The sequence below is a fragment of the Engystomops pustulosus genome, chromosome 6, assembly GCF_040894005.1.
Source record: "Engystomops pustulosus chromosome 6, aEngPut4.maternal, whole genome shotgun sequence".
NCBI lineage: Eukaryota > Metazoa > Chordata > Amphibia > Anura > Leptodactylidae > Engystomops > Engystomops pustulosus.
The window spans coordinates 125,667,991-125,682,303 of NC_092416.1; the positions used below are offsets into that span (position 1 = coordinate 125,667,991).

The 14,313-nt window shown below is 42.2% G+C and overlaps 1 protein-coding gene across 1 annotated transcript in view; it reads left to right on the forward strand.

The window, feature by feature from the left end:
* Positions 1-14,313, forward strand: part of CHRNA4 (cholinergic receptor nicotinic alpha 4 subunit) — a 70,039-nt gene that overhangs the window by 50,439 nt on the left and 5,287 nt on the right. Inside the window, exon 5 of the mRNA XM_072110907.1 lies at positions 12,548-13,931. Coding sequence (XP_071967008.1) covers positions 12,548-13,931 — 1,384 coding nt within the window. The remainder of the gene's footprint in view (positions 1-12,547; positions 13,932-14,313) is intronic.

Sequence of the window (14,313 nt, forward strand, 5' to 3'; positions counted from 1 at the left end):
TCCGTGATACACAAATATTATTGATCCATGGGTCGCATTGTCTTGCTGCTAAACTTCAAGGGTCTTTACTAGTAACCAGAAACCTAGTTGTGCCAAAATCAAGAGTACAGCACACATGCCACCCCAGAAACCGAATACTGCATTTTTCATTAACTAATAAATACCCGAGAGCGGACTATATATACAGTGCTCAAACCAGACAATAATAATACTAGTGACCCCTTAGAGCAGACAAATAATAAAGGAGACCCCAATGCAGACCTATAATACTTGATGTTTCTCAAGATCAGACCAATAATACAGGAGACCTAAAATACTTGATGTTTCCCAGAGCAGATTATAATACCCCAGATCATGTGCCGCCGCACCATGAGGTACCTGCAGGTTATTGGTGTCAATCTGGTGCTAATTTCCTTAATTATCTGACAAACCCTATTTAACTGACAGCTAATTGGCTAACTTTCCAGGTTTCACTGACTTTGAAGAAATAGTTCTGCTGTTCCAAAGTGATTGAAACCCTCCTGCAGCAGGTTCTCCAGATGAAGGTCAAACGGGTGACCCTATCAACCATACCAAGAGAAGTTGGTTGTGATTTCTAGAATATTGTCATTTTACATCATCACAAACTTAAGTCCCCCAAGAAGGCTGATGACCATCAAAAGACAAATATATGAGAACACAGGATAATACGTACGTAGAATATCTATGGGTAATTGATCAACACTGCAGCAGGAATTGCTCACCGGTTCAGCACAGAATAGGGTAAGGTTCTCATCATACAGCCGGGCAGATTTACTTACCCGGCCCATTCTCGATCCAGCGGCGCGTTCTGTGCGGTGGATTCGGGTCTTCCGGTGATTCACTAAGGCAGTTCCTCCGACGTCCACCAGATGTGGCTGCTGCGCTGAAGTTCCCTGAGGTCCGCCAGAATGCACCATCCTATACCTAGTGAAGGTAAGCCCGTGACATTTCTTTTTTTTTTAAATGCGGTGGTTTTTCCGAATCTGTCGGGGTTATCGTTCGGCCACGCCCCCCAATTTCCATCGCGTGCATCCCGGTGCCGATGCGCCACAATCCGATCGCGTGCGCCAAAAACCCGGGGCAATACAGGGAAAATCGGCGCAAATCGGAAATATTCGGGTAACACGTCGGGAAACAAGCTAATCGGGCCCTTAGTAAAGATCCTCAGTGTCTCCATTTTTAAGAGCATTTGGACAAGGGGCATAACCACAGTGTTAGCAACCATAGCAGCAGTATCAAGGGACCCCATCATCCGACCTGACACTAAACAATGGAGGATGTGCACCATTATACACTCCCCGGCCACTTTATTAGGTACACCATGCTAGTAACGGGTTGGACCCCCTTTTGCCTTCAGAACTGCCTCAATTCTTCGTGGCATAGATTCAACAAGGTGCTGGAAGCATTCCTCAGAGATTTTGGTCCATATTGACATGATGGCATCACACAGTTGCCGCAGATTTGTCGGCTGCACATCCATGATGCGAATCTCCTGTTCCACCACATCCCAAAGATGCTCTATTGGATTGAGATCTGGTGACTGTGGAGGCCATTTGAGTACAGTGAACTCATTGTCATGTTCAAGAAACCAGTCTGAGATGATTCCAGCTTTATGACATGGCGCATTATCCTGCTGAAAGTAGCCATCAGATGTTGGGTACATTGTGGTCATAAAGGGATGGACATGGTCAGCAACAATACTCAGGTAGGCTGTGGCATTGCAACGATGCTCAATTGGTACCAAGGGGCCCAAAGAGTGCCAAGAAAATATTCCCCACACCATGACACCACCACCACCAGCCTGAACCGTTGATACAAGGCAGGATGGATCCGTGCTTTCATGTTGTTGACGCCAAATTCTGACCCTACCATCCGAATGTCGCAGCAGAAATCGAGACTCATCAGACCAGGCAACGTTTTTCCAATCTTCTACTGTCCAATTTCGATGAGCTTGTGCAAATTGTAGCCTCAGTTTCCTGTTCTTAGCTGAAAGGAGTGGCACCCGGTGTGGTCTTCTGCTGCTGTAGCCCATCTGCCTCAAAGTTCGACGTACTGTGCATTCAGAGATGCTCTTCTGCCTACCTTGGTTGTAACGGGTGATGATTTGAGTCACTGTTGCCTTTCTATCAGCTCGAACCAGTCTGCCCATTCTCCTCTGACCTCTGGCATCAACAAGGCATTTTCGCCCACAGAACTGCTGCTCACTGGATGTTTTTTCTTTTTCGGACCATTCTCTGTAAACCCTAGAGATGGTTGTGCGTGAAAATCCCAGTAGATCAGCAGTTTCTGAAATACTCAGACCAGCCCTTCTGGCATCAACAACCATGCCACGTTCAAAGGCACTCAAATCACCTTTCTTCCCCATACTAATGCTCGGTTTGAACTGCAGGAGATTGTCTTGACCATGTCTACATGCCTAAATGCACTGAGTTGCCGCCATGTGATTGGCTGATTAGAAATTAAGTGTTAACGAGCAGTTGGACAGGTGTACCTAATAAAGTGGCCGGTGAGTGTATGTATATTTTATGCTGCACATTGTACAGCATAATATGTTTATAACATGTGTATATGCTATATATGGCGTATGGTGAGTATATACTGTATGTGTGTATATATGCTGTTAAAGTGTGTAAGAGTGTATAAATGTGTGTGTATGTGTGAAGAACTGTATTTTTATGTATATAGGTATAGAAATGCATATGTATATATAAGTGTCATATGTATATTTTTAAGTGGGAAGGGTGCTCCCATTTCAAAGTCTGCTATGGGGCCCTGCCTCTCCTAGTTATGCCCCTGATTTGGTCTTAAAGCCCTCTCTTCAGTGACCAAACCTCTCATTATCAGAAAGGCTAATCAAAAGACAAGATTCACCTTTGCTGATGAGCATGTTGTGTGGACAGAGGAGAAGTGGTCTATAGTTCATTTTAGCGCTGAAAGAAAGTTTCATTAATTTAGAACTGATGGAAAACACAGGGGCACTTTTACTTACCCGTACAACGGAGTTCTCCGAAAGTGCATTGTCTGACGAGAATGCACTCTGCCACGATTCACTAAAATCGTGCGCCCGATATCCTGCATGTGTCGCTTCCCTGTTCAGGTGCGACTGAGTTCACCTTCTTCTTCCTTGTGCATGTAAATGCATTGTCTTGTGACACAATTTGAAAGTTAAATCCTGCGCTCAGTCTGAATTATTCGGATCGTCCTGCGGCACGCCCCCCCCCCCCCAATTTGTGTTGCATGGAAGCCAGTGCAGCTGTGTCAAAAAACTATTGTGTGCGATACAATCCCTGCGCAGACACCTGTTAAATACCTGTGCAATCTGCGACCCTTAGTAAATGAGCCCCATTATGTTTTTTGACAAACTGTGGAAAGACTGAATCCAAAGTGCGTAAATGAGTCAGTAAAAACGTGGTGAAGGAGGGTTCATGGTTTGGGGAATTCTTTCTGCAGCAGAAGTTAGACCTCTCATACGGCTAATGTAAATGCAAGTGTGTATCAGAATCTTTTTCAACAAAACGTGGTTCTTTCCTTGCATTCTTTACTGAATCAGCCAGCAATTTTCACACAGGACAATGCCCCCTGTCACACAGCAAAACAGGTAACTAAGTTTCTTAAAACAGAAAACATTGAAACAAGGAGTCCTGATCTAAACCCAATAGAAAACCAGTGGAAAAAGCTTGTTGACAAAGTTAAGGCCAAGAAACCCACAACAGTCACAGAACTGTGGAAGAGCCTTGAAGAAAAGTGGACCAAAATTCAAGCAGATCCGTGTAAGAGACTTGTGATGTCCTGTGGCTGCAGATGTACACGTCCTACTGATTGGTGACTGTTGTATACTTCAGAAAATGTTAATTATAATCTTTCTCTGTGATACAATAATTGCTGTTCTATTTTACTTTTTTTGCAAAATAAAGATTTTATGTTGATATCAGTTGTATAATTTTGTAAAACACTGTTATAGTCGCATGGCTTACCCCTTACAAAAAATTCATTTAACATTGTTCAATGGATCAACTGAATAAAAAATCAAGTGATCATACATTGTTCTCCAATTTTGATATCCAGTGTATCTATTTTCACTGAGGAGAGTGGAAACGATCCATTGCCTGACTTCTTTGGTGGAGTCTTCCTCCAGGAAATGCCTGGAATATAGGACATATAGCACATATAGGACCACTGGCTGGCATGTTACTACCAGCAAGACCAGAGCTAGGTGGACGGAGGAGAAATGAAAGCACTTGAATTATGCAGATAAGTACCTAACTCATAAAGTCCACTGGATACACACAGATGTGGCCTGTGCTACTGATAGAGAGCATTACTATAGGGGACTTTATGATTTACTAAGGGTCCGCGGAGCGCATTTTCATCGGGTTTCCAGATGATTTCCGAGTTGCGCCACATTTGACAGGGAATTTTGGTGTGCATGATCGGATTCTGGCACATCAGCGCCGGCTTGCAGGCGACAGAAATCGGGGGAAGCTCTCGGACTATGGGCAGGATTTAACATTTCAAATTATGTCACAAGACATAATACAGCCGGACTTCATATTCATTGGACCGTCCGGATTGCAACAGGACCGGGTAAGTAAATTTGCCCCTATATCTTTAACTTGTTGCTGATAAATGCAAACTGACATTGCTTACATTGAGGTACAAGCTACATGTGGGGAAATTATTTACTCCTGATATACACTCCCCGGCCACTTTATTAAATACACCATGCTAGTAACGGGTTGGACCACCTTTTGCCTTCAGAACTGCCTCAATTCTTCGTGGCATAGATTCAACAAGGTGCTGGAAGCATTCCTCAGAGATTTTGGTCCATATTGACATGATGGCATCACACAGTTGCCGCAGATTTGTCGGCTGCACATCCATGATACGAATCTCCCGTTCAACCACATCCCAAAGATGCTCTATTGGATTGAGATCTGGTGACTGTGGAGGCCATTTGAGTACAGTGAACTCATTGTCATGTTCAAGAAACCAGTCTGAGATGATTCCAGCTTTATGACATGGCGCATTATCCTGCTGAAAGTAGCCATCAGATGTTGGGTACATTGTGGTCATAAAGGGATGGACATGGTGAGCAACAATACTCAGGTAGGCTGTGGCGTTGCAACGATGCTCAATTGGTACCAAGGGGCCCAAAGAGTGCCAAGAAAATATTCCCCACACCATGACACCACCACCACCAGCCTGAACCGTTGATACAAGGCAGGATGGATCCATGCTTTCATGTTGTTGACACCAAATTCTGACCCTACCATCCGAATGTCGCAGCAGAAATCGAGACTCATCAGACCAGGCAACGTTTTTCCAATCTTCTACTGTCCAATTTCGATGAGCTTGTGCAAATTGTAGCCTCAGTTTCCTGTTCTTAGCTGAAAGGAGTGGCACCCGGTGTGGTCTTCTGCTGCTGTAGCCCATCTGCCTCAAAGTTCGACGTACTGTGCGTTCAGAGATGCTCTTCTGCCTTCCCCATACTGATGCTCGGTTTGAACTGCAGGAGATTGTCTTGACCATGTCTACATGCCTAAATGCACTGAGTTGCCACCATGTGATTGGCTGATTAGAAATGAAGTGTTAACGAGAAGTTGGACAGGTGTACCTAATAAAGTGGCCGGTGAGTGTATATGAGACTGGAGGTGTGTCCAGGGAGTGTTGTCTGGTAGACTGATGTATGTATACAATGAAGGAAATAGTATACCTCTTCTCCTATAGGACATGTCCTATATGCTTCATCTATAGGACATGAATCAAACTGTTTGATACTCATTGGGGGTAATTTATCAATAGAGCAGCTTCATACGACAGTGCTATGTCTGTCTTCGGAATTCTATTGTAGACAGGTTCATTAAAGTGCCTTTGGCTCTTGATGAATCTGCTTCCAAAAGTCGCAACATAAACCAGGTTGCAGACTGGCGTAAATTTTAGCCTAAATGGAAATTTGCACCAAATCACAAATCGTGAATTCATTCGTATTGCAAAAACTACTCTATGCAGATAATGAATTTGGCGCAAGCAGGGTCTATGTCAAAGTGACTTGCATTGTCCTATGTTCATTTGGCACAATGGAAAGTCAATGGAAAGTCACCCAAACATATACAAGAAACTCCATGATAAATCCCCACCACTGATCCAGTTGTGTTGTAATTGAGATAACATTTGGAGCCATCTGTTGGCTGTTTGTATTCTAAGTCTTTGTTTATGTGCATTTATTGGAGCGTGCAATCCTTACATTATTAAATACCACTGATGAGAACGTTAAAAGGAAAAATGCATTGGGTACAGGGTTTGAAAGTGCCAAGATTGTCCTGGCCATACAGTTTATGCACCATTGGATAAATGTTTATTTGGTCGTCGGAAAACCCGACCGATTCGGAAAAATCGCGGTATTTAAAAAAAAAAGTGTCGCTTGATACGCACTTACCTGGATCAAGAAATAAAAGGTGAACTCTGGTGAACTCCAGCGGACCTCGGCGCAGCAGCGACACCTAGTGGATATCGGTGCATGGAGAACACGCCGCTGGATCGCGACTATATACAAAAAATAACATAGGGCACAGTGAAAAGACTTCCACAGGAACTTTCCTTCAGATTAATGGTAAAAACATGATGACAATTTCCCTTTCAACAACAGACCATTTTCCCCCAGGTATAACACTTTATTTTCATTGGCTCTTCTGAATTTACTCATATTTCTGCAGCTTTGCAGTAGCAGGGTAGGCATATAGATTAGATAGAAAATCTGATAAACAACAGATACAGGTTTTACGTCACAGTGCATGATTAGGAAATGTGTCAGGCTCCAGGGGTAGTTGACCCACTGGACCAACGCCGACGATGACGTAAGCCGACACCTGAGACCGGAGTTTAAGTTGCATCCAGTTCTCACGTGAGCCCACCGCAAAGCGGGTTGGACTTGCTGCGGCGTAGTACTACCAGGTGGTTCCACAGGTGCCACTTTGGTCCATTGTGGCAGCCAAGGTAAGGAACAGAAATGGAAGGCAGGTTCGTGCTAAGGAAAGGCAGGAGGTCAAGACAGGTTGCAAAAGTTCAGGGTGGGAGGCAGAGCAGAAGGTCAGGGCTGGCAGCGGAGGAGCGTAAAAGGGAAAAGGTCCGGGGTCAAACGGGAGAACAATACACAGATGCACGGCAAAGGAACAAGCTTTATCGACAGCATAAAGAACAAAGATCCAGCAGGGGATGCTGGGAGAAGCCAGGTTTTAAGCATTTCCTGAAAAGGGCCAGCAGCAATCAGCAGTGTGCAGGCCTTTTAAATCTTCGGAAGCTGGCGCCCGCGTGCCCTAGGAGATGGGGAAGCGCGCGGTTGCCAGACGGGAGGCAGGGACAGGGACAGGTAATCGACTGCAGCGGGGCGCTGGGGCACACAGAGGATCACGGGTGAGCACCCTTGACATCATGTACAAGGTTATGTATCATGTCAACTCCATCTTGAATAATTTCAATAGGAAATCAAGTCACATCCAATACTTGTCTCTCATATTTAAGTGGATACAGCTTTAAGGGTTCATTTTACCTTCATTGCCAGGGACAAAAAGTTTTATTGTGTATTCCCAATGTGTATTATGCAGATATGGAACCTGTCCAAGATTAAGTCCAAGCAAGGACAAGATCCAGTGCTTACACAAATCCTCATTATTGTTCGCGTACAAGCGAGTTCTTAATAGCCCTTAGTTTTGTCTTTGCAGACAGTTCCCACCGGAGGTTGTGTCTTCTCTTAGTTAAATAACCTGCTACTATTTGGAAATGCTGGAAACACACTTTAAATGAGCCTCTGGTTCTGCTCCAGTCATTTAGATTCCACTGTAATTAACACAGGAAGGCTGAAGTGGAGAATAGTGCTCCTGCAGCAAACCTTCTTGTGGTCTTCATTTTCTAAGAACACTCTGGGGACACCAGAGAGAGGCCGGCTGCTTCGATAAGTGTTAGCCGGGGAATTACCACTTATCATGAAAGAAGCTTGTGATTATCAAACGGACCTTTCAAGATCTGCTAAAACTGAGATGAAAATGTTTATAGGGGACAAAGTTTCTTTATTTTTCGGGATGTATGATTGTGATTGTCTTATCTTTCTTTCTCTACATTTGTGATTAACTTATGAGGAGGAGATCAGGCAAGGTGGGGGGGGGGGCGCTAATCACATAAGAATTACTATGTTACTATTAAATTGCCTGAGAGACAGAGGATGGGAATTTTTTTCTTTCTAGAAATGTTTTGTATTTATATAATCACTTTTGATAGGATTTAAGCTGATAAGAAGGTCAAGAACTCAATCAGAGTAGGAGATCATAGAGGTTAAAGCAGTAGTCTAGTAGAGGCAATCAATGGAGGGAGTAGAAGGTTTTAATGAGTGACTGGTAGATCAAATTAATGGAGGATTGTAGAAATATTGGTATACAAAATCAATGAATTTGGTAGAAAATAGTAGAAGTATGAGATAAGATTGTAGTAGCACCTGCCAATGGCTCTACTTCTAATGCAGAATGAAATCGATTTGGTGCATTCCAAATAGCATGAGGAAGAATAGCATCAAGAAGGTTCTAATAAATATACAGTAAGAATGGCCAATAACTACCCTTTAGTACTCAACTACAGAAGACTTGATTACTTCCAATCACGGCCCATCATAGCGGGTTAGGTTTTATACTACCTTTTATGGAAACTTTTAGATTAAGGAAGATTTTACGTATTAACTCTTTGAACCATCATAAATGGGCCAGTAGGTGGGAATTTTTTCTCTGACCATAATTTTTCAAAAATGTAAAGCTCCATTGCTAGAGACTTGGGGCGACATAAAGAGCTCAAGCTTGAGTTGTCTTTTCTAGACAATAATAACTGATGATAGAGAGGTATCAATCACGCTGAAGCCTCGATGACTCAGAGGAGAGTAAAAAATACTTGGCAGGATGAAGCTTTCTGTAAGTTATGCCTCATTTTGACAACAAATCAAGACATCTATTTTCTAGAGTAATGCACACCACAACTCCCTTCTCCTCTACCATGCTTTGAATGATACATAGTCTTTATTGGGCTGTGGTTAATTTAAGGTAATACCTGAAGGATACAAATTAAATGAAGCCACTCAACTAAAATGACCTAGTTCCCTCCCGTAAACATGCAGCATAATGCACAGTGTTTATTCCTTATGCACAACATCTTCAGGTGAACCGCTAAGTGGAAATAATGCTTTTCCCATGTCCTAGAACCAGAGAGAGAACATGAGAACCTGAGAAAGGGCAACTATTTATAGGGAGATAATTTCTCCCTTCCCCACAATAGCAGTTCTCCTGGGCCTTCATCTCTCTTACACACATGAGGTTCATCCATTCCTATCCTCCTTCCATTAGAAGCTTAGAGAGGGGGTCAGGCGGATGTAGGCAGTGCTATCATTAGTAGGGTATGACAGAAAATCTGCCAGTACCAGCTGATAGTGACAGGAGCCTGGGAGCAAAGAAGCATCTCGATGTTTCATTCCAGATTCTGATAGTGTAGAAGTTGTCAGATGTCAGACTGTCGTACACAGGAACTGAGGGATATGTTTGTGTATAGCACTGAAATGATCGGCACACACTGGATGAAGAGTGAAACAAACTTCAGACTCGTTATATATATATATATATATATATATATATATATATATATATATATAAAAATGTCATTAATATTATATGAAATGCCATTTGAACAGAAACATAGACTAGAGCTGTGGTCACCGGTGAGCGTTGTATGTAAACCTAACTCTACTGCTGACTCATTCACTGTCCTAGACAGGAGGCTAACAGACAAGAACCAAGTGGGGTAATCCAACATGCTTCATATGTTCTTTCTCAATGTCCTGGCTGCTAGAGACCAAATGTACAAAGCAGGTGCCATTGCATACCTATTAACATTCAGAGGGTTCCCTCTACAGGGCCTTAACCCTGGCCCTTAATGTTCCCATAAAGTTCAAAAAGAGGTTCCCTGGATTTTATACTGTTTAGTATTGGTGGTATCTTTCCAGTAGTGTAAGCAGCCCAATGGCCCTTCTCTCTTGTGACCACAGAATTCATCTGATAAGATTACAGTATTCCATTTTTAATGGGCTTTTCCCCAAAGAATATAAAATTGTTTTTGGATTCTGTTGACATATCGATTCCTCTTTGCATGATAAAGCTTCAACTTGCATTTGTGGATATCACAGTGAGCTATGTTGACAGTCTATGATCTCTGGAAGTGTTTGAGTCTCCGTAATGCAGTGATTTCCAATACATCATGGCTGCTTTCAATGCAATACCGCCTGAGGGCTCCTAGATCATGAGCATCCAATAAAAACTGTCAGTCTTGTCCCTTATGGACATGGATGTCTTGTGATTCTCTGCATATTTTTATGGTATGTGCTGTAGATGGTGGGATATTCAAACCTCCGATAAAGCTAGCAGACAGTACTGTGCTGATTCACCCTTGGACCCCCCCCCCACACTCCATAGGCCAGTGGTGGCTGCCAGGCTTCATGCGGCAGTCACCACCTCTTAGTCCTCCCATCCCCCCTCTTGAATATGCCGAACTGCTGTGAGCTTGATCCGCTTTCCTATTGTACAGTGTGGCAGTGTCTGCTCGCATTATCGGAGGGTTCTGCATCTGTTGTAGCACTAGGAGCTTCCTACTTTCTTAAGCAACTCCTGGTGCCTTTTTATGGATGACAGGTCCTCATTAAATACAGGTCTAGGTCAGTGAAATTAAACTTTGCCTGTAATAGAAGGCAAAGGATAAAAGAATTGATTGGCACTCACAAAATCCGTTGTGCAGATCGTTGTGCAGCTTTATTCAGGTAGGTACAATACAAGAAAATGGCAGAGACAAAGATTAGGATGCCATACACATCTGATGCGTTTCAGATGTACCAAACACCCCGGAAATAGAACACTACCCAGCAGGTGCTCAGGTAATCAGTCCGCTCTAATGACAAAAAAATGCAAAAAAAACACAAAATTATTAAAAACAAACTATTCATTAGTAATTTAAGATCAAGTAATTTCTAACATTCAGACTTTTAGGGGAAATACAGCCTTTAATGAGAATCCAAAAACTTTCTCGGTTAAGCAGCTTCCTTCTTAGGTTACCTCCCCTCATGTTTGGTTTAACTCTTTCAATACCACTGAAGCGAAGACCAGCAAGACCAGAAGGGTTTTTAGCATCAGGACTAACTCCATTAAGGAGCTCCTGAATTCTTTCTTTTAATCTGCATCTAATATACATCCTATATAATCCATATCACAGATTGTACAAGTTACACAATAAACCACATTTCTTGTGTTACAATTGATAAATTCTCTAATAGGGTGTACTGTCAATTATACTGGTGTGCTAATAGGTTGTGCAAAAGACCTATTAATAGGTTGTGCAAAAGTGCAACATTTGCATATGTTAGCTCAGCATTTGAAAAAGCCCTTACGAGTCAGCCAAGTAGCTGAAGGCGTAGCTCTAGTGATATTAACAGAACTGGTGGACAACATGCTGCCCAAAGTAGGGGCTCTTCTAGAAGAAAAATTACATCCATTTGACAAAATGATGCGTAGATCGTCATCCTGGAACAAAATATTTTTTTATCAAATTTTGTATCTTTTTGGTTTCTGTACTGTAAGTAGTGAGAAAGGTACATTTTGGGTATCCAAGAAGGCCTAGCTACATGTCAGACTCAATAATGTGTGATGCTTGCATACCTTTTTTTTTGCATACCTTCTTTTGGACAATAAGCCTAAGAAGAATGGAGTCAAGCAACCTTTTTAATTTAATTACCTGTAGATTTTCCCTTTTCATTGATCTTATATGCAGACAGTGAATGGCTTTCATGGACTTATACCCAATATATTTAGTTAAGTCCTACTGACAATGTCTATGACTATGTCTATAAAATGGACATTATATAAGATTCAAGATCGTAGTTCTCATTGTGAAGTGCTGCACAGTAGATTCTTCCCTGTCCATTTAGCATTAATTTTCTATTAATAAACCCAATCTCCATCTCTTAATATAGCGAGCTGCCAAGCCGTTACTGTGTGTGTCCTGGACAACATAACTAAATGCTCCAAACCATTGGTCTGAATATACTCACTGAAAGGTATTTTCCTGCGTGGCAAGCCAAGAGCTTCCTCTATTTAAATGCAGGGCTTTTACAGAGCCTTTTAAATATGCAATGCCACAAAGGATCTAATAAGTCAACACTGGAAGATTTGTCAGGATTAATGTGTAAGTGTAAAAATTCAAGAACGTTGCTTGAAATAAATGTCTAGAAGTTGCTAGTCTAGAGTGAAAACAGGTATAATTAGATTCTGATTCATAGTTCTACATTACCACCCTGTTTATTACCTGGATTCCTAGTAAAATACCAGGTTAATGGAAGACTTAGGCTGCATTCACACATTTCGGCTGGATTGTGCCAGGAAATCTTATTATTGTAAGGTTTTTAAAATGCCTGTCATGTCTTCTGAAACATTTTCTTTGTTCTTTTTTTCCTAAGTGCTGATGGGGACTTTGCTGTTACACACCTGACTAAAGCTCATCTCTTTCACGATGGACGGATAAAATGGATGCCGCCTGCCATTTACAAGAGCTCCTGCAGCATTGATGTCACCTTCTTTCCCTTTGACCAGCAAAATTGCACAATGAAGTTTGGGTCATGGACTTACGACAGAGCAAAAATTGATCTAATTAGCATGCATAATCATGTAGACCAGCTTGACTACTGGGAAAGTGGCGAATGGGTCATTGTCAATGCTGTTGGCAATTACAACATCAAAAAGTATGAGTGCTGCACAGAAATCTACTCGGACATCACATACTCCTTCATCATTAGAAGGCTTCCTTTATTCTACACAATTAACCTCATCATCCCATGCCTTCTCATCTCTTGCCTGACAGTGCTGGTATTCTACTTGCCCTCAGAATGTGGAGAGAAGATCACATTGTGTATTTCAGTTTTACTTTCTCTAACTGTCTTCCTTCTCCTAATTACAGAAATCATACCTTCCACTTCTCTGGTGATCCCTTTGATTGGTGAATACCTTCTGTTCACTATGATCTTTGTTACATTGTCTATAATCATCACTGTGTTTGTGTTGAATGTGCACCATCGCTCTCCTCGCACCCACACCATGCCGGCTTGGGTTCGGAGAATATTCTTAGATGTGGTGCCTCGGGTACTATTCATGAAGAGACCAGCAAAAGATAACTGCAAGAAATTAATTGAGTCCCTACATGCTAAAAGACTTAGTCCTCCACCTAGGTTGTGGACAGAGACTGAGATTGAACCAACATTCCAGAGCTCATCATCTGCAAGCCCTACTAGTCCAAGAGCTTCACCTACATCTTCATGCTGCCACCAATTGGAACAAACTGCCAATACTCAAGTAATCTGCAAGTCACCATCAGGGCAATATTCAATGTTGTGTGAAGAATCAACACTGACTAGTTGTCCTTCCCCACAAAATAAAACTCAATTACTACTAGGAGAACCTCAAACCAACCTAATGCCAAAAGTACGTTCTGTAAGTGTCCAACAGATGTACACCCCCAAAGAAACCAATGAGGGTACAATTCGTTGTCGCTCAAGGAGCATACAATATTGCTATCTTCATGAGGATTCCTCTCAGACAAATGGTCAATCCAGCAACTCCCCATTGTCTCAGAAATGCCATGCTCATGAAGGACAACATGGGAGTCAGAATTCTCAATGTAAATGCAAGCCCAAATCTCAAGAAAAACCAAGTGGTGCAAGTCAAGTTACCAAAACGATTAGTGCCAAAGAACAGCATGTACTTCTAATGTCCCCATCTCTCAAGTTGGCAATAGAAGGAGTCCACTACATTGCAGACCACCTGAGAGCAGAGGATGCAGACTTCTCTGTAAGTATAAGTATATTGATGGATAGTACTTATGTAGTAATTGTGGAGAATTCTTCTTTAGGTTATGTAGTATTTTCTATTATATTGTATCGCTTCATATGCAGTAGGCAAAGGTGTCTTTATGTAATATGATGCCATTTTTAAATGGCTGTATTCTACTAGATATATTAATGTGCTTGCATCACAGTTGGGTAAGACGAGGGCATAAGGATGATAGAGCACATGCAGATGTCTATAGGACCGTATTGTGTAGACCAACATGAGCATTGTGGTCTGATGGAGGAGAGATATTCTTACATGTCAATATTGTGCTCTAAGAATTGTGCGTTACTGAGGTTGGAGGTACTCTAAATACAGAGACCCCTTGCTCTTAAGTCGCGCC